The 26749-nt window shown below is 42.8% G+C and overlaps 1 protein-coding gene across 7 annotated transcripts in view; it reads left to right on the top strand.

Moving 5' to 3' along the window:
- Npas2 (neuronal PAS domain protein 2) overlaps positions 1 to 26749 on the top strand; it is a 182958-nt gene that overhangs the window by 91755 nt on the left and 64454 nt on the right. For all 7 annotated transcript variants that reach the window (XM_045147916.1, XM_045147917.1, XM_045147915.1 and 4 more), the window contains exons 3-5: positions 7397 to 7545; positions 13286 to 13377; positions 22867 to 22956. In XM_045147916.1, coding sequence (XP_045003851.1) covers positions 7397 to 7545; positions 13286 to 13377; positions 22867 to 22956 — 331 coding nt within the window. The remainder of the gene's footprint in view (positions 1 to 7396; positions 7546 to 13285; positions 13378 to 22866; positions 22957 to 26749) is intronic.

Raw genomic sequence — 26749 nt, 5'->3', positions numbered from 1 at the left:
CATCTCTATCACATCCTCCATGGCTCAGGAACCATTTCAGAAGTGGTGGTGAAAAGAATATAAGAAGAAAGGGAAAAGTGCTTACAATGCTGTCTTCCAGACACAAAGTAGCTTTGATATTCATGACCTCACAGTGGCTAATGCTACAAACACAAGACCTGCATTATAGGAGAAAAACAATGACATCAAAATAGAAGAGACGGGGTGTGGTGGTACATGCCTTCAATCCCAGCACTTGGGAGGCAGGGGTAGGAGGATTGGATTGCTGTGAGTTGGAGGCCAACCTGAGACTACATAGTATTCCAAGTCAGCCTGAGCTAGAGCAAGACCCTATCTCAAAAAACCAAAAAAAAGGACTAGTTGGAAAGAATTAGAGGGGGCATTTGGGAGGAGGAAAGAGAAGGTGGTGAGAGGGGATTATGATCACAGTATATTGTTTATTGTTTATTTTATGAAAATTGTCAATAAAAAGGTTACAAAGGGCTGGAGAGATGGCTTAGTGGTTAAGCGCTTGCCTGTGAAGCCTAAGGACCCCGGTTCGAGGCTCAGTTCCCCAGGCCCCACGTTAGCCAGATGCACAAGGGGGCGCACGCGTCTGGAGTTCGTTTGCAGAGGCTGGAAGCCCTGGCGTGCCCATTCCCTCTCTCTCCCTCTGTCTGTCTTTCTCTCTGTGTCTGTCGCTCTCAAATAAAAAATAATAATAAAATAAAATAAAAAGTAAAAAAAAAAAGGTTACAAAGATAAATAAAAGTACTAGTGGAAAATTTTTAAAAAGCAAAAGTGCCATGCTGCCTGAGAGTGTTTATATCATTGGAAAGAGTATAGAAGTTCCTTGACTTACAATGGGGCTACATTGCAACGAACTAATAGTAAATTGAAAATTTTCAAAGTCCAAGTACATGCAGTGCGCCAGCCTGAGCATCACCTTCATCGTCCCTGAAGTTTGATGCTCCACCAACTGACCTGATTTTATCTGTGTGCTAGCATCATAAACTATACAAACCTAGATGGCATGTCCTACTGTACACCTAAGATATTGGTTGATATACATGGCATAGCTCTCTGCTTCTGCACCCATAATAAACAAAATAACATGAGAAACCATAAGAGAAAACCATACATCCAGAAACCCAGTAAACAGGTATATGAGGCTACTACCACCAATGTAACATGCATACTCTTTCCAATAAACCTTCTTTTATAAGTAGAAGAACACCCACAATAACAATAAAAATATAGTATATTAGGTGCTTAATCTAGTGAGTCATTTATTATCTTGAGTATTATGTCCTATATACATAGTTGTATTGCTATGCTGTTATATGACTGGAGCATAGTAGGTTTACAGCATTGGGCTGTGACATTATAAGGTCATTTTACAATAGGAATTTTCAAGTACTGTTATAATCTCATGGGCCCATTATCACATGTTATCTGTTGTTGACTGAAATGTTGGTCTGCAGAATGTGACCCTGCCTGTAAAGCACAGCATGGTGTTTATTAGGTAGTAAGTACCCAGAAAATGATGCCATGTAATTAGACCCAAACTTCCCAAGATGATTCTCAAAAAAAGGTAATGTGGCAGCCAGGCATAGCGGCGCACACCTTTAACCTCAGCACTCAGGAGATAGGAGGATCACTGTGACTTCAAGACCAGCCTGGGGTTATAGATTGAGGTTCAGGTCAGCCTGGGATAGAGTGAGACCCTTCATTGAAAACACAACCAACCAACAAAAAGGTAATGTGGCCCTTGTAGCCTTACATTCAAAAATTAAAGGGTGAGGTTCATACGAGTGTGTGTTTAATAGGCATATACATCTCTTCTCTGCTTTTTCCTCCCTTTTCTTCCCCTTTCTCCTTCACTCTCTATTCTTCTCTCTCTCTCCCTCCCCCTCCTTCTTCTTCACTCTTTCCCTCTCCCTCTCCTCTCTTAGAAGATAACTCACTTTTTAAAGTAGAAGACTTGAACACTTTCTAAAAGGATGGTCATAAAAATGCAAAAAAAAATGGGTTTGTATCGCCAATAATCAGGAAAAGGTGAATTCACGCCACAATAAAATAATACTTCAGTGGTTAAAATCAACTGGCAATCCCAAGTGTTGGCAAGGCTGCTGGCAACTGAGACTTATTTGTTGCTGGAAAAACTGACAAGTGGGTATAGCCAACTTTGTATAACATGGCAAGTACCCCTCTTTTTCCTTTTTTGAGGCAGAGTTTCACTCTAGGCTTACTAGGAACTCACTCTATAGCCCAAGCTAGCCTCAAATTCATAGCAATCCTTTTACCTCACCCCTCTAAATGCTGGGATTCTAAGTGTGAGCCATGGTGCTCCAGCACAAGTGTTTTCTAAATTAAGCATACATTTGTCACATGGCTCTGCAATTTCATGCCTCTGTATTTATCCAAGAGAAATGAATACCCATATCTACACAAACCAACATCCAGAACAGCATGACTTAGGTTTTGTTTTGTGGGATTTTTTGGTGTCTTGAGAAATTGTCATACCATTCTATTCCATTTATGTGAAATTCTAAAAAATACAAAACTAAGTGGCTCTGGTTAGGAGAAATTAACAAGATGCAGTGAAACCTCTTTAGGATGAAGTAATCATGTCTCTTGATTTGGTGGTGGTCACACAATTACCAAAATTCATCAAACTACACACTTAAAATGCATGAATTTTATCGACTGCAAATAATGCCTTAAGAATCCTAGAGGCTGAGTGTTCAAGTGTCGTTCAACCTGTTGTCCCAGCGCCTTGGCATAAGCAGACCTCATTACTGGAAACAAGGTCATCCCAGGCGCTTGGCTTCCTTTTGCCCCAGAGCTGCGAATCCAGCTGACATTGACCGATTTCCAGTGCACACCATGGTGCATCGCAGGCGGAGGCCAATGGAAACAAGCTTGTGTTCCTGTCACTAATGATAAGAGCCTCCATCAGATTCTCTTCCAGGCCATGTTCATCGTCATTACACCCATTGAAGATGAGAGCAGAGCAGTAATGAGCTGGGTGTTATCAGCTTGCAGATAATTTATAATGGGCAAACTAGGACAAGAGCAGAGCTGTTTTTGGCAAAGGAGGTTGCATGTCACTCTTTCAATTCTAGGCTAAAAATGATTTCTAATACATAGTCACTTGGAAAGTGAAAAGGTTCTTTCTTCTCTCTTGTGTGTTTGAACACTGTGCCTTTTACCCTGAACTAGCAATGGGGCACCTGGACATCTTCTCTTCATGCCTGCCACAAGTCAGTGATGTGAGTCCATGGAAAAAATAGTGGTATGGATGGGAATGAGGCCTGATAAGAATCCCTCAGCCCAAAACCAAAGAACATGCAAGAAGGAGGGCCCAGTCAAAGGGATAAAGGACCCTTAGGAAAGACTAGCAACCATGCACTTGAAACAGGCTTTGGATAATTGCTCATGACTGATCAAGAAATAGCCCATGGGGGCTGGAGAGATGGCTTAGCAGTTAAGGCACAAGCCTATGAAGTCTAAGGATCCAGGTTTGATTCTCCAGGTCCCACCTAAGCCAGATGCATAAGGTGGCACGTATGTCTGGAGTTCGTTTGCAGTGGCTAGAGGCCCTGGCATGCCCATTTTCTCCCTCTCTCTCTCTCAAATAAATAAAATAAATATCTTTAAAAAGGAAGGAAGGAAGGAAGGAAGGAAGGAAGGAAGGAAGGAAGGAAGGAAGGAAGGGAGAAGTAGCCCAGGGGCTAGAGAGATGGCTTATCAATTAAAGAGCTTGCCTGTGAAGCCTAAGGATCCATGTTTGATTTCTCTTCATATCCCACATAAGCCAGACACACAAAGGTGATACAAGCTCAAGGTCACACATGTGAACTAGGTGGCACTTGTGTCTGGAGTTTGATTGCAGTGGGTGAGGCCCTGGTGTGCCAATTCTTTCTCTCTCTCAATATCTCTCTAAAAAGAGAAAGAAAGAAAGAAAGAAAGAAAGAAAGAAAGAAAGAAAGAAAGAAAGAAAGAAAGAAAGAAAGAAAGAAGTAAAGAAAGAAAAGGAGGGAGTGAGGAAGAAAGAAAGAGCAAGCACAGACTGAGATCATCATGTGGCTATATTATAAATATGTGCTTTGCAATCAAGGCAGGTTGTATCTGGGCATGGTAGCACATGGGAAGCTGAGGTAGAAGAATTGCCATGAGTTCGAGGCCACCCTGAGACTACAGAGTGAATTCCAGGTCAGTCTGGACTGGAGTAAGACCCTACCTCGGAAAAATCAAAAACAAAACAAAAGCGATGTTCAGTGAAGTTCTGGGCTACAGAGATGGCTTAGTAGTAAGGTGCTTGCCTGCAAAGCCTAATGACCTGGGTTTGATTCTCCAGTACCAATATAAAGCCAGATGCACAAAATGGCACATGCATCTAGAGTTCATTTGCAGCAACTAGAGGCCCTGATGTGCCTATTCTCTCCCTCTCTCTCTCTCTCTCTCTCTCTCTCTCTCTCTCTCTCTGTTGCTTGCACGCACACACACACACATTTCTTACTGTCCTTGAAAATAAATAAAATGGGCTGGAGAGATGGCTTAGCGGTTAAGCGCTTGCCTGTGAAGCCTAAGGACCCCAGTTCGAGGCTCGGTTCTCCAGGTCCCACGTTAGCCAGATGCACAAGGGGGTGCACGCGTCTGAAGTTCGTTTGCAGAGGCTGGAAGCCCTGGCGCGCCCATTCTCTCTCTCCCTCTATCTGTCTTTCTCTCTATGTCTGTCGCTCTCAAATAAATAAATAAATAATTTAAAAAAAAAGAAAATAAATAAAATTATTTTTAAGACAGGTTAGGGCTGGAGAGATTGCTTAGTGGCTAAGGCCTGCAAAGACTAAGGACCCAGGTTTGATTTCCCCAGGACCCACATAAGCCAGGTGCACGTGGTGGCACATGCATCTAGAGTTTCTTCACAATGGCTAGAGGCCCTAATTCACCCATTCTCTCTCTCTCTCTCTCTCTCTTTCTGTCTCTTTCTCGCTCTCTCATAAATATAATATATTTTTTAAAGACAGGTTATTATATCATAAGTAGAAGGAAACAGATTTCTGTGGTCATTGTGGCCCCTAGAGAAAGGATATTTGTAATGTGTCCTTATGTTTCCATGGGCTATTTAAGAAAGCAAGGTCTTTATTGATTCTGATGCCTCCGATATTGATGCATGTCCCTAGGGAGCTGAACAGCATCTCTTTCCTGACCACACCTTGGCCAGCAGCCTCCTGATAAGGGATTAGTTCCCTTACTGTGACCCCAGACTTTGGAGTGCCAGGACCAGCAGGCAGACCACTTGTGGTCCTCAACCTGGAGCTGCTGTTTTTGGTCAGTGAGGCCCAACAATTCTTCAGTCTCCTCCATTCCACTTGCTACCACTCGATAACTGGGGTTATAAATGTGTGTAGCCCCATCTAGCTGTTTATGTGGGTTCTGGGTATATTTTGGGAGGGATGTGCCAGCTTGCCCAGGCATGGACCACTTCAAATTAGGTTGCTTATTGACAGAGGAGCTTTGTTGGATCATTGAGATCCAGGCTTTCTGGGGAATGAGCTCCCTCTATCATGTGTTGTTAGAACAAGCCATGGTTCGCTGATCAAATTCTTGTAAAGTCTTGGATTTATTTTTTATTTATTTTGAGAGACAGAGAGAGAGGAAGAGGCAGCAAGAGAAAGAGAAAATGGGTATGCCAGTGCCTTCAGCCACTGCAAATGCACTCCAGATGTGTGTGCCCCCTTCTATACATGTGTGACATTGCACACTTGCATCACTGCATCTGGCTTATGTGGGAATCTGGGAATTTGAACATGAGTTATTAGGCTTTTCATGCAAGCACCTGAACTGCTAAGCCATCTCTCCAGCCCTAGCATGTCCTTTAAAAAATAGACTTTATCTTGTAGAGTCATTTGAGGATGACACCAAAATTGAGTGGAAAGCTCAGAGATTTCCTACATACTCCTGACCTCACACATGAGTAGCATCTCCTACCAGAATGACACATTTGTTACCATTGTTGGAACTCACTGACAAGTTGTAATCATCCACAGGTCACAGGTTTGCTCTTGGTGCTGCATGCCCTATTGGTTTGGACAAATGTATGATGATGTTATGGCACGTGCCCTGCACCTCTATGGCAGACAGCTGTCTCCCTGATCTTGAAAGTCTCTGTGCTCTGACTGTGCACTCCTTGCTGTGACCCATGGAGACCACTGATCACTTCACCATCTCCATGGCTTCACCTGTTCTTGAACATCATATGGTTGGAGTCATACAGTATGTGACAGCTTTCTCCTTCTCTTTCACTCTCTCTCTCTCTCTCCGTGTGTGTGTGTGTGTGTGTGTGTGTGTATGTGGTGTCTGGTGTGTTTATGTATGGTGTATGCATGTGTGGATGCAGATACATATGCAGCACACACATGCATGTAGAAGCCAAAAGAGGATTTGGGTGTCCTTTTCTATCATTCTGCTTATTTCTTTGAGATGGGGTCTCTCCCTCAACCTGGAGCTGCTGTTTTTGGTCAGTGAGGCCCAACAATTCTTCAGCCTCCTCCATTCCACTTGCTACCACTCAGTAACTGGGGTTATAACTGTGTGTGGCCCCACCTAGCTGTTTATGTGGGTTCTGGGGGAGTCAAACCCAAGAGGTCTCAAGCTCTCCCAGGTCCTCATGCCTAAGAATCAAGCATTCTAATGACTGAGCCATATTCTAGGCCACCTACACACTGGTTTCTTCAACTTAGTGATATGTGTGTGTATTTCCTCCATGTCATGTGAAAAAGTGTCCCATTACTCATAGGCTGACACATATGACAGCAGAGCCTGTCATACATCACCCCAGGTCTGCACAGCTCGCAGATTGCTGAGAGCTGTCACTCCTCTGGAAGAGTGGATCGTAGGAGTAAATGGTCTCCTAGTGTCTGGCTAATATGGCCATATGCCTGGGTGACACACTTGGGATGTCTGGCTACCCCGTTTCACTTGGCACCAGGATGCATGCTTTGGACTGGAAGGGACGTAGTGGGGCCTCAGGACGGGCTCAGAGAGTGAATCTAGGTAAACAGCAATAGCTCTCTGAGGCGTAAAACTCTGTGAAGTAGGAGAGGCAGTATCTGGCTATGGAGCTAAGCTGGTAAGGTTTTTCACATGAGTCAGAACTTGCTTATTATTAATGCTGTCTGTCTTTGTGGCCAAGAGTCTAGCAAAACATGTTTTGTACCCCATTACTCAGCTCTGAAAATCTAACATTACCTCCCTGATAGAATTTTTGATCAAATGCTGTTGGAACACAGTCTGAAAAAAATGGTACTTCTATTGCATTAGCAAATTTTTCTAATTCAAATTTTTCTTTGCATTAGCAAAGCCTTTATGAAATTGAATGTCTGGTAACCTGTGCATTGTGTGTTTCCAGAGCTTCTAGAAACAAGTCTGAGAAGAAACGTCGGGACCAGTTCAATGTTCTCATCAAAGAGCTCAGCTCCATGCTCCCAGGCAACACACGGAAAATGGACAAAACCACTGTGCTGGAAAAGGTCATCGGGTTCTTGCAGAAACACAATGGTAAAGGTGGCACTTCTCTCCAATACTGCGGTACCTTGCCCTTCCATGGGGTGATGAGTTCATCAGGCAGGGTGTCCTGTGGAGTTTGTACCTGATAAGGTTACCCTCATCATTCATGGGCTCCGTATCCTCCATAGTAGTCCCATGTCCAGCAAGTTAGTGAAAAGATAGTCACATTCTAAATTCTAAGTTTCTTTATCACCAAACTCAAAATCCAACTGGCACGGGTCTCCCAGCCTTAGCTAATAACATTTATGACCTTAACTCTGAGTATGTCTTTATCTTAAACCCCTGGAGCTTCCCCAATAATTTTCTTCCTATCTGCCTCTGCTTTCCCCAAGCTTGACACCTGTCCTAGCTCCTGGTAACAGAGGTTGGCTTTCTTTCCTCCTTGAGATTTTAGAGGAAAGGACTTGTACACCACGTCCATATAGTTCCCTCATGGTCTCCTAGTGCCTAGCTAATTCATTTCCATTGGCAGATATTGATCTGTCAAATGGAGTTACCACTTGAAGCTTTCTGTAAACTTGTGCCTTTTAATATCATACTCTCTTAAATACTTTCACCTCTTAGTGCTGATCACACCTACCCTGCCATTCACTTTGTATAGTAACACACACACACACACACACACACACACACACACACACACAGTTTTAGAGAATCATTACAAGGGCCTAGGAGCTATCACAAACAGGGAGAGCAGAATTCTTCTGCCTTAACTGTGACCCCAAACAGAATCAGTTAAACTAGAATTACTGAGGATGTACAGTTCTGAAGTTATCATAAAACTTCTTTCCCCTGAACATGTTTTTAAATAAGATGATTTCATTCCAGAGGGCACTGCTAAGACATAGGAAAGTTTCATTGTATGTGTTATTCCCTCATTATTTCTCTGATAAAATATATATGTATTAACTGTGTAACAGTGATGACATAGTCTCCCTTTTTAACTACTCAGGAGAATAAAGAACATGTTAATTGCTTTTGTTAAAAGTCAGAGAAGACCACACAAGCAGAATTGCAATAATGATCACCCCAATAATTTATTCAGAATGGTTATATTTCCTAAATAATGACTTAGCCAAGTGAAATAGCAGGTTGGTTTGATTGCCAAGATATTTGTGCAAATTACTCAAAGTAGGTCAGTGCCACAGAGAAGCAGAACAGCTGTTAAATAGGACATCTGGGATCAAGTTCATCAGTGTGACATTTATGCTCAGCTCTCCATTGAAGAGTTACAGAATTGTCCAACCTGGGCCCTGGAAAGGCCAATCAGCAGAAATGTAGCCTTCTAACATCAGGAGTGCCTCTCTGGTCTTGCCTATTTCATGAGATGAAGGCTGGCCCACACAACCTGAACAAATACAACCAGGATCTCTGGATGATCTCCCTTGGCCCTGTGATCCTCTATTCCAAAAAGTCTATGCAAAAAATAAAAAAGGTCAAAGAAAAATCTGGTTTAAAGCCAAAACAAATACAATCCCTTACATATCATCCAAATAGGCTCCACAATGTATACAACAAAATAAAATAGTAATGCTCAGCCTTCATTTGGGGTGCCCTAACACTCTGTGCTAGGGGCTATCTATGTAGAAACTTCTATAAGACTCGTGGATGCCCTCTGAGTCAGTTTCATTGCACAGTAAAAGCAACTGAGGCACAAGAGCTTATCCCTCAACCAAGGCAGATGCCAGGGAGATATGGAATCTAAACACAGCAACCTGTCTGCTGAGTCCTGGTTGTCTACTGCTTCTCTATAAAGGTAATGGGTGGGGACTTTTGGAGAGACCTGTATCACAGCCTTACTATGGTTGTGCATTAGCATATCCATTTAGACCACCACTTCGCAACCTTGGCTGCCCATGAGAATCACCTAAGGAGCCTTAAGAAAATACATTTAACATGGTAACACCCATGGTTCCATTCATCAGAATCTCTGGGAATGGGTTCCTAGCTGTGTGTGTACCGGACCCAGCTGAAGAGAGGACTGCTCAATTTGCAGGAGTTTGGCAAGCTAGTTGACATCACATTAGGAACTAGAAGTCAGCCATGGTAAGAGTATTTACACAGAAATGGGCAAACACTTCAGACCCACAGGGCCTTTTGTTTTAGGGTGCAGAGACTTTTACCAGCAAACCACTTGGCAAGGCCTGTCCCTGGGGGTTTGTTTGTTTGTTTGTTTTGGTTTTCGTTTTTCAAGGTAGGATCTCGCTTTAGCCCAGGCTGACCTAGAATTCACTATGTAGTCTCAGGGTGGCCTTGAACTCACAATGATCTTCCTACCTCTGCCTCCCAAGTGCTGAGTCTAAAGGGGTACGCCACCACACCCAGCTATATTTTGAAAGCTCCCAGATCCTTTCAACATAGACAGGGTTGTGAAGTCTGGATTCTGCCTGAAAGCTAAAGGGAGAACACGGGATGAGTAAAGATTAATCACAAGTCATTGTTAGAATTATTTAACTTTTTCCTCAGAAATCCTTCAAGCATCCCTGTTTTCTCAGCTTGGAGGAAAATCTTGGTCCTGGAATATACATGTATTCTCTTTGAAGTAATCCAGATCAAAATAGTCAGAGTCTGACCATGTTTCTTTGTAGTGAAATTCTGTGCCAACAGCATCTCTGATCTGAATCACATAGATGGCAGGGAAAATTGAACATCCTTGCACATATCCATCTGAAAACGGTCTTCAGACCAGACTGGCCTGCACACTACCCTCTTCCTGTGTATAAAGCTTAGCAAATGTAATTTTGTCCCAACACAAAGTTCTATTCTGCTTTTATGGACTGGGTTGGGTAGGGTGAAGAAGGATGAAAACTTCCTAGGAAGCCTCTTTTGCTAGAAAACATCATAATTAACAGCCAACTGCACCTCTAAATCCTATTATAATGTGTAACTATAGACTACTTGTCTCCCAACTGCTGCCTCAACAAGACATAATACACCTTTAAGCTGTATGCCATCAAGAAAACTCTGGAAAATGGTGCAAAGACCCAAGGGGCACTTCTTTTTGTTCTATGGAAATCACTTTGACCATACCTCTTTGCTGACTCTGTCTTCCAGTTATAGGTTGTCATCAGGCACATCAAAAGCCCATGGAGGGGGGACTTGGACTTTTCTTTGCTATTAAATTGAAGGGCCCTCTCTGTAAATGAAATTTGAGCTGCCAGAAAGACCAACACACTATAGCTTGAACTTCCTGATCAGAAGAGTTTCACTGCCGGGCGTGGTGGCGCATGCCTTTAATCCCAGCACTCGGGAGGCCGAGGTAGGAGGATCGCTGAGAGTTCGAGGGTAGTGAATTCTAGGTCAGTCTGAGCCAGAGTGAGACCCTACCTTGGAAAAAAAAAAAAAAAAAAAAAAGGAGTTTCACGGCAATCATTGAATGAAGACCTAGGAGTTCCACCCTCACTTGGCTGATACCTGTAAATGAACTCTTGCCTAGGTTGTGTGTAGCACCCTGCCTCTGCTTCCCAGGATGCACTTCACAATGGTCATCATTACACCCACCACTCTGAGGCAGCCCCACAAACTAGCCCTCTCGGGGCTATGGACTGCCACACTTCCAGCATGTCTCTTCCTGTGTTCAATACCAAAGGATTTTAGCAGCTTTTGTATTCTTTTAAAATCACAAAGGATGGCCTGGAGAGATGGTTTAGTGGTTAAGGTGTTTGCCTGCAAAGCCAAAGGACCTCGGTTTGATTCCCCAGGACCCATGTAAGCCAGATGTACAAGGAGGCGCATGTGTCTGGAGTTCGTTTTCAGTGTCTGGAGGCCCTGGCATGCCCATTCCCACCCCATCTTTCTCTCTCTCTCTCTCCCTCATTCTCATAAATAAATAAATAAATAAATAAAATTAAAATCACAAAGGAGGGCTGGAGAGATTGCTCTGTGATTAAAGGTACTTGCATGCAAAGCCTGATGACCTGGGTTTGGTTCCCCATTAACCCTATAAAGCCAGATGCACAACGAGGTGCATGCATGTAGCATTTGTTTGCAGTGACAGGAGACCCTGACATATTCCCTCCCTCCCTCTCTCTCTCTCTTCTTGTAAATAAATAAAATATTTTAAATTACAAAGGACATAAAGACTGATTGGGTATAACAGCAGCAGCTTGTTCTTTTAGACATCTAGAAGGAAGAAATGTCCCAGTAGAACCTAGCATTGACCCACACATTAGTAATGGCTAGAGTAAATGAAGGTTTAGTCTTGTGTGTAACTCAGCCCTTCTTATGCTCTTTCCTCACGACTAAGTCATTCCGATTAGAGGATTCAGTCCTTCTCCATGTAGGAGAGTTGACCAAACTCACAGCTGTAGGAGTTGGGGTGTCACTGGCTGGCAGAGTGCAGGCCCAGCATGTGTGAGGCCCTGGGTCCAGTCCCCACATTAACAAAGAAATAGTACAAAAGAGATAGAGCTTTGGAATGTCTCTCATTTACAATGGCCAGACGCCTGAACAATTAGCCTTCTTTAAGAACTTGACCAACAGGTTCGTTTTATTCTCTGAGACATAACTGATATATTTTTACTTTTTTCTCAGCATCCAAAAAATAACTCTAAAGAAACCTCTTGTCACATAAGTGGAGAAAAATCTTAATTGAAGATGGAGGATAAACTGAAAGACAAATCTTTATGATATCACATTTGTATATCTGTAATAATATTATCAGAGATGAATTAAGATAGGATAAAATATTTTTTAAATCCAAAAGCAGTAGAATATTTAAGTAGCCCTGTGAGACCACTGTTTATTAAATTGGCAAATGTGAATAATGTCTTCAGTGTAAGATAGTTACATGAAACATATAAACTATAGATTAACCAAAAAAAGTTTTAAGAAAAGTAAGTTCAGATCTTTAATGCAACTTGGTGTGCTGAGATTGTATGTACCTTTGTGATAGAGTGCTTGTCTGGAGCGCGTGAGGCCTGACTCCACAAAAAGCAAAAAGGGAAAACAAAACATGTCACAAAGCCAGGTGTGGTGGCACACGCCTTTAATCCCAGCACTTGGGAAGCAGAAGTAGGAGGATCAGAGTTCCAGGTCAGCCTAGGCTAAAGTGAGATCCTACCTTGAAAAACAAAAAATAAAACAAATAAAATGGCACAGGTAATGACTAATTGTATAACACATCATTTTTCAGAAATGGAAATGCTAAGTTTTATTTCATTCTGCATCAGAGGGTTATTTACTATAAGCCCAAGATAGATTTTGTTTGCTTTTGTTTTCTGTGGGGCTGGGAATAGAATGCATGGCCTTGCACACTCCAATGGTGGGCTACACCTCTAGCCCTTGGAAGTTTTGCTTGGCTTGACCATGAAGAACCAGCTTAAGATGTCTCACCATCCCCGTCTTTGTCCCTGTTCCCTTGGCAGTGCCAGCGACCTAATTCCAGCTACTGCTCATGCAGCTTTAAAATGTGAAAATTCCAGAACTCTAGAGCAGTGGCAGGAGCTATACCTATCCTGAAGGTGGGGTACTCTGTTCTCCATGGCCTCATTAAAGGGGTGGGAGAACATCAGAAGTGTTTTTAAGCTCATTATATCCAAAGTTCCTAGTCTTTGGAAATCAGGATGTGTGTGTGTATATATATATCCTTATGTTGATTACTTTATTAAATTACATAGATTTATACATAATTACGTAGCAGTAAATGCACTTCATTAGTTAATTCCAAATTCTAGGTACAATTACACATATGAAAGATTACTTATGTGCTTTTTTTTTTTTCTTTTTTTAGAAGTCTCAGCACAAACTGAAATCTGTGACATTCAACAAGACTGGAAGCCTTCCTTCCTCAGTAATGAAGAATTCACCCAGCTGATGTTAGAGGTGAAATACACTTTCAAATTAGCTTAATCAGGCCTGGGGATGCAGCTCATTTGGTAGGATGTATGCCCAGAGCCTCAGCCCTAGGACCCCATAAAACCCAGCATGGTAGATACAGGAGAATCAGAAGTTTAAGGTAATCCTCACACATATATCAAGTTTGAGGCCAGCCTGGGACACATAAGACCCTCTCTCAAAAAAAAAAAAAAATAGTTTAAGTGGTTACAAATTAAAATGTAGCTACTTATTACTATCAGATCTTTTGCCCAAAAGAAGCAGTTGATCGTAACCATGGAAAGAAGTCTTGAAATGGATGCTGGCCTGAGCTCTGCCTGCTATGCTTCCGTGGTGGCTTAAGCAAGAGCTGGTAAACTGGATGTGGTAGTGTTCTGTCTGTCTCCTCAGTCACTGCAGGACAGACCCTTTTATGGTCTCCCAACAAAGGAAGGGGTAGTTCTATTAGTTATCTTCTCAAAATGCCAGACAATAATCAGCTTAGGGAAGATGGGTCTCTCAGTTTACATTCCAGATTACAGTCCACCACGGTGGGATAGATGGTAGCAGCTTGAGGCGCTGATCACTTTCAGTGAGGAACCAGAGAAATGAATGCTGGTTCTCAGCCAGCTCTCTCCTTTGTATATAGTTCAGGACCCCTATCCATGTAATGATGCTGCCCACAGTTAATGTAAGTCTTCCACCCTAATTAATCAAATCACATACCCAGAGGCTCACCTAATGTACATAATCCCTCATAGGTGATTACAGGTCCTCTCAAGTTAACAATATATTCCATCATACTGGTAGAGAGAAGTGAGGAGACAAGAATATGTCATCTTACATTTGTCACTGGGCTCCTGGAGTGGCTGTAGAATGCAGTGATTATATTTTTCTCCTCAATAGAAATTCATTTTGAAAAGTCTTCCTTTAAAGTTATACCTTTAGGGGCTGGAGAGATGGCTTAGCGGTTAAACGCTTGCCTGTGAAGCCTAAGGACCCCGGTTCGAGGCTCGGTTCCCCAGGTCCCACGTTAGCCAGATGCACAAGGGGGCGCACGCGTCTGGAGTTCGTTTGCAGAGGCTGGAAGCCCTGGCGCGCCCATTCTCTCTCTTTCCCTCTATCTGTCTTTCTGTGTCTGTCACTCTCAAATAAATAAAAAAAAAAAAATTTAAAGTTATACCTTTAGCTTGCCCTAATATTACCATGAAATGTGGGTGTCAGCCACGGCAACCTGTGTCTCCCACCCAGCCCATGTTCTTGTGCTAAGAAGCCCATGTTCCTTCCTCCAGATCAGTCACAGCATTCACCTGTGGGGCTGTGTTTATCAAAACCTGGTTGATCTGAACGAATGCCCCCTCACCATCCCTGTATATTTATGTATGGGTGATAGTCCCTCAAGACAGACCAGGAGCAATCTCTACAAAGCACTGGAAGTGTTCTAACTTCCAACCTGGGAAGAAAACGGGAGGTGCATGTATATGGTCACAGGCAAAACCTCAGTGACTAAAAAGATCAGGAACAGACAAGTTCCGCAAGAGGAAATTATCCGGGCCATGTGACCATGAGTAGTTCCTGGCACAGTTTTCAGAGAGTGACTTCTTAGGATAAATCTTTCTATATCTCATCTATGTGCCTATATAAGTAAGACTGATGTAAACTTTAATTTACATAGATTAGCTATGCAGAAAACAGAAAGTACTGGAATAAGAAAATGCCAGAATAAAAATGTCCAAATATTATGAAACATAAATGCATTAATGAACACTTGCATAAAATGAAAGCTACTTAACTCTACATGAGAACTATATTTAAAGAAAATACAGAACTTTCTGCAGAAGTAATATATTTTAAGTATGTTAAATTTAAAGTAATTTGTGAAATATAATGTTAAATTAATGCATCATTATGCTACTTTAGATATATTGATTTATCTTTTAATTCCTATAGAAGAAAAGCTAAAACACATAGCCTTGTGAGATCAGCCACTTTTTAGAGCCTGTAGCACAACCTTTTTGCTTCTTCTACTGAGTTTCGACGTATAAAAAGAATTTCAGAGAACAAGTATTTCATGAATTTAAAAATGGATAAATTGCCAGGTGTGGTGGTGCATCCTTTAATCCCAGCACTCAGGAGGCAGAAGTAAAAGGATCACTGTGAGTTCTAGGCCATCCTGAGGCTACATAGTGAACTCCTGATCAGCCTGGGTTAGAGAGAGACATTACCTAAAAAAAACAAAAAGGGGGCTGGAGAGATGGCTTAGCAGGTAAGGCACTTTACTGCAAAGCCTAGGGAACCAGGTGATGTATACATCTAGTGTTTGTTTGCAGTGGCTAGAGGCCCTTATGTGCCCAGCCCATTCATATATTCTCCTCTCTCTCTCTCCCTCTCTCTCTCTCTCCCCTATCTAGTAAATAAATAAAAATATTTTTTTAAAAGATAAATTTATGGGCTGGAGCAGAACTGAGATTCAGAAAAAATATTTTAGGTTAATATGGATAATCTTTTTAATTTATTCATTTTTTATAAAAGGTTGTACACATACACCTCCTCTCCCTTGCTCCAATTCTGCTGAGGGTCTTTGGTGAGGTTATTGGTATTCATTGATTCATTGTGGGGACCAAGAGGTCTTAGTCAGTTTCTGCAGGGATGAGGACAACATAGTGTCTCAGGCTATTCCTGCCCACCCTGAGGCTCTTACAATCTTTCCACCTTCTCTTCCACAACACTTCCTGAGCTTTGGTGTGCAGTATATGGATAATTTTAATGGACTTTATGCAACTGCCCCAGAATATATTGTTGGAAACACAAAAAATGAAAGAAACACTGAATGAGTGAGTGAATGAAAAAACTAACGAATGAGATCTGGAATCAAGCCTGTGTGTCTAGGAGGCTTGGTCTGTGAATGGCAGCTCTAAGCTAGATATCCATCCATGAGTTTTTTGATTTACCTCTTCCAAGCTGTAGTTATACAGTCAACACAAACCTGGTGTCCAATGACCAGAGCCTTCTGGTTTCTCCTTCCCCAGGGTCTGAGTCCCTCATAGTGCCCCTATAGATAACTCATAGCTTTCCACAGTACAACATCATCATAGCATGCATTTCATCCCTTGCCCAGCTCCACATCCTTTCCCTCTTTGCAAGGAACATGGAAATCCAGATGCCATGTCTTTGTAGCCAGGAGATTACCTTTATGTCATTGATGACAAACCTCGAAGGGAACACAGCATGCCTCGGGGAACTTCTAGATCTCTAGGCTTAATCCCTCTTTCTTTCCACCTTCTGTCAAAATGGCACAAAACCAGACTCCAGGAGGACTCATACAGGTGGAATGTACTATAAAAGAAAGCAAATGGCCCAGACACCCGCCTCTGATAGAATATAAGCAGAAGAGGGCACTGCCAAAACATTTGGAGAAGGACTGAAAATTCAAGAAAGCTCTTATTGACTGAGGGTTGGGGAATTTGAGGTCTTTATTTCTACATTTTATGCAGGAAAACTGTAGAAGTTTTTTTTTTTTCTCTCTCTCTCACTCTGAACACAAATGTCTGTCCCAAAGAATGCAAGGAATGTCCCACCAGAACTAGAAGTTGGCAGGAATAGGAGGCTTCATTTCTTTCTGGCGTGCAACAGGTATAAACATCAGGGATATGTCAAAGCCACCTTTGGCTGGGCAGGGGTATAGCACCATTCAGTCATGTGCTATAGGATCACCCTCAGGTGCTGCTATGGGATTTCCAAAGCTTTGGCAAGTGGCAAACATTCTTAATGCAGTGACTCAGCACCAATCTTATACATTTGATGGAAAATGCCAATGAGCTGATGAAGGTTATCTTCCATCTATAAATAACAGTTAGCTTTTTAACACCCACATGTTTGACAGATTCAAGAAGGACACGGGCTCACTGTGCAAAAAGACCATTTGTACAACTCCTACTTTCCCCAGCTTTCCAATCTTTTTCTAGAAAGGTCCAGCTGGCTTCATAAACAATGCCTCTCCACCTCAAAAACATTTATCTTCAAGAGAATGTTTTTACAGAACTGAGAGTAGGAGCTGGGGAGGTGGCTCAATGGTTGCAAAGCTGGCCGGTCCCAATTTAATTCCCCAGTATCCACATAAAGCTAAGTGTGCAAAGGGCCACATGTGTCTGGAGTTTGTTTGCACCAGCAAGAGGTCCTGGCTTGCCCATTCCCCTCTCCATAAATTAATAAATACAAATAAATATTTTTTAAAAGATGAAAAGTAGATTGTGATTACCAGAGAATGGGGAAGAGAGGGGTTTGTGGTGGGGCAAGCCTGATGGATGGGTTCTAAGTGCACAGTTAGATAGTTGTAAGAATTTCTAATGTGTTCTGGCACAGTAGGGTAATTATAGATAACAATAATGCAGTTTAGATGTCAAAAGCTAGCAGAAAGGATTTTAAATGGCTTCATCATAAAGAACTGACAAATGTTTGAAGGGACAGATATGCATGTAGTCTTGTATGTATTATGTATTATGTATGCACCAGATTCTCTTGCTGCTGCAAATGAAAGCCAGATGCTTGTACCATTTTTTGCATCTAACTTTACATGGATGGCTGGGGAACTAAACCCAGACTGATAGGCTTTGCAAGCAAGTGCCTTTAACTGCTGAGTCATCTCCTCCTCCATTGATCAACAGATATGTTTAACCTCTCTTAAACATTATACAATATACGTACACATCAAATATAACATGGTGCCCCATAAATACATGAAATTTCATGTTGTTTACATATCAGCTGAAATAAAATTTAATTCAAATTTTAAAATAAAAGAAAAATAATTTAGAGCAATAATTGGAGGTTGTGGTAAAACAAAGTAAAAAACTACTAGGACAGACTTCTTTTTACCATGACCCATAAATCTAATCCAGATTTTCTCAACTTCAGCATGACTGTTTTGGGGACCTGATCACTTACTCACTTCCTGTTCATTATGGGATGCTTTGCAGCATTCCTAGCTATTGCTTACTAGCTTCCAGTGTCAGAATCCCATCATGACAATCAAAATTACCTACAGACATTGCCAGAGATACCTAGTTGAGAACTACCTATGTAATCCAAAAGGATGAGATTCATTTAAGAAATGTGCTTTATAAAACCAAAAAGGTATCAGAGGCTATAATGTGAGACTAGGAACTCTGAAACTGCTAAAGAAAAAACAGAAAAAAGCTCCAAAATTCAGACATAGGCAAAAGCTTTCTGAAAAAGACTCCAATACCACAGGAAATAACCCCAAGAATTGATATATAAGATTACATGAAATTAAAAGGCTCTGCAGAGTACAGGAAACCATAGGAAAAAAAAAAAAAAGGAAACCATTAGCAGAGTGAAGAGACAGCTCACAGAATGGGAGAAGATCATTGTCAGCTGTACTTCAGAGAAGGGGTTAATATCCATAATATATAAAGAACAGCAAAAATTAAACACCAAATATAATCTTCTACTCAATAAATGAGCTAATAAGCTGAAGAGACATTTCTCAAAAGAATAAACCCAAATGACCAATACATATTTTTTTAAATGTTCAACAGCCTTAGCCATGAAAGGAAATTCCAATTAAAACTACTCTGAGATTCATCTTATCCTACTCAGAATGGTTAACATCAAGAAAGCAGTGGCAACAAATGCTGGCAAGGAGCTGATGTGGGGAAAGAGGAACCCGTATTCATTGCTGGTGGGGTGTAAGCTGGTTCAGCCACTATGAAAATCAAATGATAGCTTCACAAGAGAAAGAAAGAAAGAAAGAAAGAAAGAAAGAAAGAAAGAAAGAAAGAAAGAAAGAAAGAAAGAAAGAAAGAAAGAAAGAAAGAAAGAAGGAAAGAAAGAAAGAAAGAAAGAAAGAAAGAAGGAAGGAAGGAAGGAAGGAAGGAAGGAAGGAAGGAAGGAAGGAAGGAAAGAAAGAAAGAAAGAAAGAAAGAAAGAAAGAAAGAAAGAAAGAAAGAAGGAAAGAAAGAAAACTAAAGTTGGATCTACCATATGACCCAGCTGTACCACTCATGGTATATACCCAAAGAACTCTGTATCCTACCACAGAGATGCTTGCACATCCATGTCATTGTTGCTGTGCCATTCAGAATCCAAGAAATGATAGAATCAGCCTAGCTATGCATTCAAGCTGAGCAGATAAAGAAAATGTGGTGCAGATATACAATTTGGTGTATTTATTCAGATGTAAAGAAAAATGAAAACATGACATTTGCAGGAAAATGGATAGAATTGGGAATCATCATGTTAAATAAAAGAAGCCAGATGCAGAAAGACAAACACTGCATGTTTTCTCTTAAATGAGAATCCTAGATTTTTATTTTTGTAAATATGTGCATCAGTATGAAGGGAGTATGGGTCATGAAAGTAGAAGGGAGCTGTGAGGAAGGGGAGAGAGATGTTAAGGCAGAGGAAGCAGATGACGACCCCGGACATAAAAGCAGAGGCAGGGCTGTCGGGAAGAAAGAGGACCAGAAGAGGAAGGCAGGGTGGCAGGGAGAGGAGGAGGAGGGTTAACAAGAACAGAGCAAAAAATCCCATAGTGAGGGCTGGAGAGATGGTTTAGCAGTTAAGGTACTTGCCTGCCAAGCCAAAGGAACCAGGTTCAATTCCCCAGGACCCACGTAAGCCAGATGCACAAGGTGGCACATGTGTCTGGAGTTTGTTTGCATTAGCTAGAGGCCCTGGCCACCCATTGTCTCTCTCTCTCTCTCTCCCCCTGCCCTCTCTCTCAAATAAATACAAAAAAAAATATTTAAAAATGTTTTAAGCTGGGTGTGGTGGTGTGCGCCTTTAACCCCAGCACTTGGGAGGAAAAGGTAGGAGTATCACTGTGAGTTCGAGGTCAACCTAGAACTACAGATGATTTCCATGTCAGCCTGGGCTAGAGTAAGACTCTACCTCAAAAACAAACAAACAAAAAAAGAACTGTTTTGGGTTTTTTTTTTTTAAGAAATACCATAATGAGCCAGGCGTGTTAGTGCAGCACTCAGGAGGCAGAGGTAGGAGGATCACTGTGAGTTCTAGGCCAGCCTGAGACTACATAGTGAATTCCAAGTCATCCTGGCTAGCGCAAGACCCTATCTCAAAAAAAGAAGAGGCTATAATAAAACCTGTTATATTGTCTGCTAATTTTAAAACTAACAATAGGGACTAGAGATGTCTTAATGGTTAAGATGCTTACCTGTAAAACCTAACAACCTGGGTTGAATTCCCTAATACCCACCTAAAGCCAGATACACAAAGTGGTGCATGCATCTAGAGTTCATTTACAACAGCTAGAGGCCCTGGTACACCCATTCTCTCTGTATCTCTCTCTCTCTCTCTCTTTTCTGTCTCTCTCTCTCCCTCTCTATTTACAAATAAATAATATTTTTAAGCATTTAAAAATAGTAGTTAAAGGCTGGAGTGGTGGCTTAGCATTTAAGGCATTTGCCTACAAAGCCAAAGGACCCAGGTTCCATTCACCAGGGCCCATGTTAGCCAGATGCACAAGGGGGCACATGCATCTGGAGTTCATTTACAGTGGCTGGAGGCCCTGGCGCACCCATTCTCCCCCCCCCTCTGTCAAATAAATAAAAATAGTAATTAAAATGTGCTTTAGTGTATTATTTCACTCTCAAATAATACCATATATCATAATAAACTAGTAAATAATCCTGTTGTTGGTTTTCCAGGTGGAAAGAGTTCCCTGCCCGTATGTCATGTCATGAAGCTGTCCTTCAGCATAGTTAGGAGACTGTCCCATTCCTGCTGCCCCGCACTTGGGAGTGACACCCCAGACTTTACAGATTCCCTTTTGCAAGGACAGTCTCACCAGAACCCTGGGAGGATCCAAATTAAAGCATACAGAATCTTTCCAGAGTTTTCTAAGCATGTGCAGCACCTCCCCACAGCAGGAACATACCTTAGAGAAGGTAATGTTTCAAAGATACACACAGTGTCACATCAGCAGCAGGTTTACAGTGGAAATACACCTGAGCCTCCATATTATTCCTTCAGAAATTTGTTTCCGGTATCGTGCACTTCATTTAATCCATTCCATCTTGCTCAGGCTCCCCAGATAGCCAGTGGCCAGTGCAAACCGATTTGCCTTTGAATTTTAGAAACTAACCTTGAATTGTATCATGAAAGCATTTTAAACATCCACAATCATATATGAATAAGTAATCTAAACACTGAACATGAATAAGGTGTGTCTTGCAGAAAAACATGGCCCACATTTATCCATTTATCCCAAAACACCCAGAAGAGTGTGCCTAGCAAATGCTAGGCACTCCATAGATACTGTTACATACATGCGGGTGTTTTCAGACATTTGGAAAATGCTTATATGTCCAGTTGAGTTACAAAGCCCGACTCCCACCCAGCCCCATGGAGCAGGGTAAATGATCTTATGTTTACGGGGCTGGTACTTTCTCAAGGCAAGTCTCACTCTCCATCCTCCTGCCTCAGCCTCCCAAGTACTAGGATTATGGGCTTGAGCTAACATCACACTCCTCTAATGTGCATGCTCTTTGCAAATGGCTCATTTAGAAACTGCTTCTTCCATGGCCCTGAAGGTAGGAAGGGGTCTGCCTAGGCTGGCATGCACGCAATTCTATTCATGAGGTATCCATTTGTTCTATACCTGACAGTAAATGTTTACTACTGAACTCAAAGTGGCATTGAGGGCAGGGGGATGGGACATAACATGTTGCTGATGCCTTTAAAAATTTTTTTAAGGGATGGAGAGATGGCTTAGCAGTTAAGCGCTTGCCTGTGAAGCCTAAGGACAGTGGTTCAAGGCTCAATTCCCCAGGACCCACATTAGCCAGATGCACAAGGGGGCGCACAAGTCTGGAGTTTGTTTGCAGTGGCTGGAGGCCCTGGTGCACCCATTCTCTCTATCTGCCTCTTTCTCTGTCTGGTTGTTGCTCTCAAATAAATAAATAAAAATAAACAAAAATTAAAATTTTTAATTTGTTTATTTGAGAGAGAGGAAGAGGCAGATAGAGAAAGAAAATGGGCACACCAGGGCCTCTAGCCATGGCAAACAAATTCCAGACACATGTGCCACCATGTGCATCTGGCTTCCGTGGGTCCTGGGGAATTAAACCTGGGTCTTTAGACTTCGCAGGCAGGTGCCTTAACCACTAAGTCATCTTTCCAGCCCCATTGCTGATGCCTGTTAATGATAATGATGATATTTCTGATTCAGTTCATTTTGGGCCTATCAGTAAACCTACTTCAGCAAGTTCCATGGCTAAATTTATAGGTCAGCTTTTTTACTGAATCCATAGTGCTTTTGCGAGCATGTTTTCTGAACTAGGCAAATTCTGTGCAAAGCCATCCTGTGTGTAATTCAGAAAGGCGCTGTGAGGTTATTCATGGAAGTATTCTGAGGATTACACAGCAAAGCCAGCATCATAAAACAGGTCATTTGCTTCAGTGTCAAGCTCCTTCACAACAGCATCACTAAGAAGCTTTCAATGTGCATTTTCCCAGGCATTAGATGGCTTCATCATTGCAGTGACAACGGACGGCAGCATCATCTATGTTTCTGACAGCATCACGCCTCTCCTTGGGCATTTACCGGTGAGTTTCTGCATTGGTGACCTTGGCTTGTGCACCCTTTTGTCTTTTCCTAGAGGAGCATTCACATCTGAGGTCAGAGGTAGGGGGCGCTGTGCATGAGGAGGGAATTAAAGGACAGTTCAAGAGTGCCCAGTCCTGTGGCATCCAGCCAGGCCAAACTCAAGGTCCCAGGGCAGACGTCGGTGTGCATCACCCTGGTACATGCATGGTGCCACAATCTGAGTAAGGGCAAGCCTAGGGTGTGGGCATGGGTACAGTTGGTTTAGCCCTGGTCAGAAACAGACTGACATGAGGGTCTCAGTGCTCTTAGTGGAGCTCAGATGACCAAAGAGCTAATTGAGGAAGGGGCAACAGATGGCTCACTGGGGACCTGTCTAAGATTGCAAGTAGGGTGTGACAGGGTGAGGGTCTGGCAGCAGGTTTTATTCCTGAGAGTTGAAATTCCCTGGGAAGACATTTTGGGGCCAATGTCTTAGAGAGGCTCAGAGAATGAAGACCAGGGCCTGCTCAGCAGCTAGCCCACAGGTAAGCTGGATGGCTGCAGATGTTAACAAGTTCTGACAAATAGGCATCCCTCTCACCCTTCTCCCTCTCTTCCCTTTCCTCCTGTCTGTAAGCCTGGGCTCCCTGGTAACAGTGGCTCAGCAGAGAGGCACTGGTAGATCTGCACAGGTTAGAAGAGGAATCACCCCTAGGATCCTTCAAGCCTTTGCCCAGCATTCCATTTCCACAGAACCTGACCTTGAGTGTCAGTTCCACCACACGTGTGAGTGACACATGAACATCTTCTCTTCCCTGTCCTGCCAATGACCTGGCCAGACCCATCACAGCAATCCTCGCCTATGCACACAAAAGGTTAGGATGCCAGTTTCTGTGACAAGAAGGTTGGCAGCTTGCCCTGGATTCATACATAGGAAATCCTTGACCAGCGCACTAGGGGACCAAACGTCCCTCCTTATAGCCACACCAGCCAAGGAGGAAGTGTGACCTTACTCTGTGGTCAGCTTCTTTCTGTCTTGGGGTGAAGACCACCCTCCCCCTGCCGCCAGGGATCCAAGGCTCTTTCCTCATTGTCTTGGATGCATCTGTTCCTTGGAATCTGCTTCCTCAGCTCAACATTTCTGCAAGTGGTTCTGTGTTCATACAGAGCTGACACTCAGTTTCCTTTGTGGTCACTGTGTCATAGCCCTGAAGGGTACTTTTGATTTTGCTGAATGGGTATCTTCCCATGATACCACAGTCTAACGTAATGGCCATAGCCTATTTATAGAAACCAGAGTGGGACAAGCTGACCAGGTCTACCCTCATGGCAGCTGTCAGACAGGTTCCTGGGCCAAAGCAACAAGATTCAGCTTGACTTTTGTCTGAGACCAGGAGGATGGTGAAGGGGCTGACCTGATAGATGCAAAGTAACCCTTGTCTTCTTCAACATGGTTTCTTTTTAAAATATTTTATTTATTTATTTATTTAATAGAGAGTAAGAGAGAGAGAGAGATTGGGTACCCCAGGGCCTCTAGCCACTGCAAATGAACTCCAGACACCTGCGCCATGTCATGCACCTGGCTTCCACGGGTACTGGGGGATCAAACCTGCATCATTAGGCTTCACAGACAAGTGCCTTAGCTGCTAAGCCATTTCCCCAGTCCTAGCATGGATGCTTGAAGATCATATGAGGATAGCTGGGGAAGAAAGGGGAAATAGGGTACCTCCTTGGACAGAGACTCCATTTTGCTTTGATTGGCTAGAATTGAGCAGTGATAGGTCCTGACCAAAAACAACTGAGTGTGACCTGGTTTCTGACTAGGAGGAGGGCTGGAGCCAGAGCTGTGTGGTAAACAAGATTGCTCTGTTTTGCTTTATGCTCTCATGATTATCTGATGACCCAGTTGCTATATGTGGCAGAGGGAACTTAGTAAGATGGGAATTCTGGCTAGAAATTTGGAAACAATTTAGCACTACCTTTATACTTCATTTTTGAACTGGAAGAGCCAGAAATAACCCTAACTCTACTTTTTCATGGTGGAGCCATGTGAGTGCATATTAAGTGTTTGTCAACAGAAAGCCTGATGTGCACAGCAAGAATCTGGTAGAGATGAGCCCCAGGCAACCCTCAACTTTACCTTAGACTTTTATCTTTAGCTTTCACTGCCCGGTTTCTACCAGGATCATCCTTTGTAAGCAGGCAAGGGTTGTTGAGGGTGGAAATGCCCCTGGTTCTGTAAGCATTTTCCTGGTTGCTTATACTACACAAGCTGAGGAAGCCAGCAACACGGTGAGCGTGCAGCAGACGTGAAACCATGTACAGCTGTGGAGAGCCCAGGCTGCTCACCACTCTGCTCTGCAGCCTTCCTCAAATCAAGGACTGGGGTTTCAGCCTGGGACTTCTTTGGGTTCATCTGGCTTCCACGTGCCCTTACTACTTTAACTTTTGCGAGCCTAGTATTCCCAGAAGCCCCCGTGAGGCTGTCTTTCCTTCAGGGTGTCAATTTGAGACATTCCACCCATTCAGCCATTATACCAACCACTAGTAAGAGTCGTTTCCCTGCGTTAATACGTGTGGCACAGTTGGAACCATGTGAGCACAGTGAGGCTAGGTCACAGTTGCTGTCCTTCCTGATCCTTGCAGCATTCCCACGAGTAGGTCACCGCCTCTACGCACAGAGGAGAAGACAGCAGTACAGAGGGTCTAGTCGTTTACTCAGGGTGCCACAGCCATGCTGGGCAGATCTGAGATGAGACCTCAGTCCCTTTGGCTCCAAAGCTGCATGCTTGACCAGTACTCAGTTCTCTCCAGAGGGCAAAGTGAAAGTGATAGTTGCCAGGTTGTGGCGAGTGGTTAGGGATGGAAAGAATGAGGAACTGAAAGGTATTAACAGCTGTGAAGAAGAGGTGGCCAGTGAGGAGAAACATGGATACCTGACAGTGTGAGCAGCAGGCAGAAGGCACAGCCCCCGGCAGCAAAACTCCTGTTACGTCACACCAAATCTACTGGCATACCAAGGTCTGGTCCCTCAGTCCCCTCTGTAACAGGATGGAGAATCAGGAAAGGTAGTTAGAATTTTTTCACATCAGTCAGACGTGCCACCATGTCTAGCAGCACATGATAGATTTTTATACTAATTTCCTGATGAAATATCCTAGAACAAACTTTCCCAGTTTGAGAGACAAGATGGAAGGAAGGAAGGAAGGAAGGAAGGAAGGAAGGAAGGAAGGAAGGAAGGAAGGAAGGAAGGAAGGATTTTAAGGGCTGAAGAGATGGCTCAGTGGTTAAAGGCACTTGCTTGCAATGCCTGACTGCCTAGGATTGATTCCCCAGTACCTATATAAAGTCATATGCACATACTTTTACGTGCTTCTAGAGTTCATTTTAAGTGGCAGGAGGTGTTGGCATTCCTCTCTTTCTCTCTCTTTCTCTCCTCCTCCCTCTTTCAAATGAATAAATAAAAATATTTTAAAGTGGTTTTAAGATAAAAATCAAAACTTTTCAGTGGTGTTGCCAGCACATTTAGCCTTTTCTGGCATCTAGAATTAACACAGACAATGAAAGCAATGTGAGGGGAGCTAGCCATGTGCTGGGGACAGAACTGGGGAACAGTCTGCAGCAGAACCAAAGCAGGCGTGATCTGTGTTTCTTGTTGGGACTTTCATTTATTTCTCTTTTTTTTAGCTACCATCCCAGTTTCCTTTTCTAGTTTGTTCTCAGATGTGATGTTTGTCTGATGAGCTTTGAAGGCAGAAACTATGTCCCTAGCCCTAGGAATAGTGCCGTGTGCCTAAGTGTTCACTGAAGGAA

This window comes from Jaculus jaculus, chromosome 4 (assembly GCF_020740685.1).
Source record: "Jaculus jaculus isolate mJacJac1 chromosome 4, mJacJac1.mat.Y.cur, whole genome shotgun sequence".
NCBI lineage: Eukaryota > Metazoa > Chordata > Mammalia > Rodentia > Dipodidae > Jaculus > Jaculus jaculus.
This window is presented reverse-complemented; position numbering and strand designations above follow the sequence as displayed.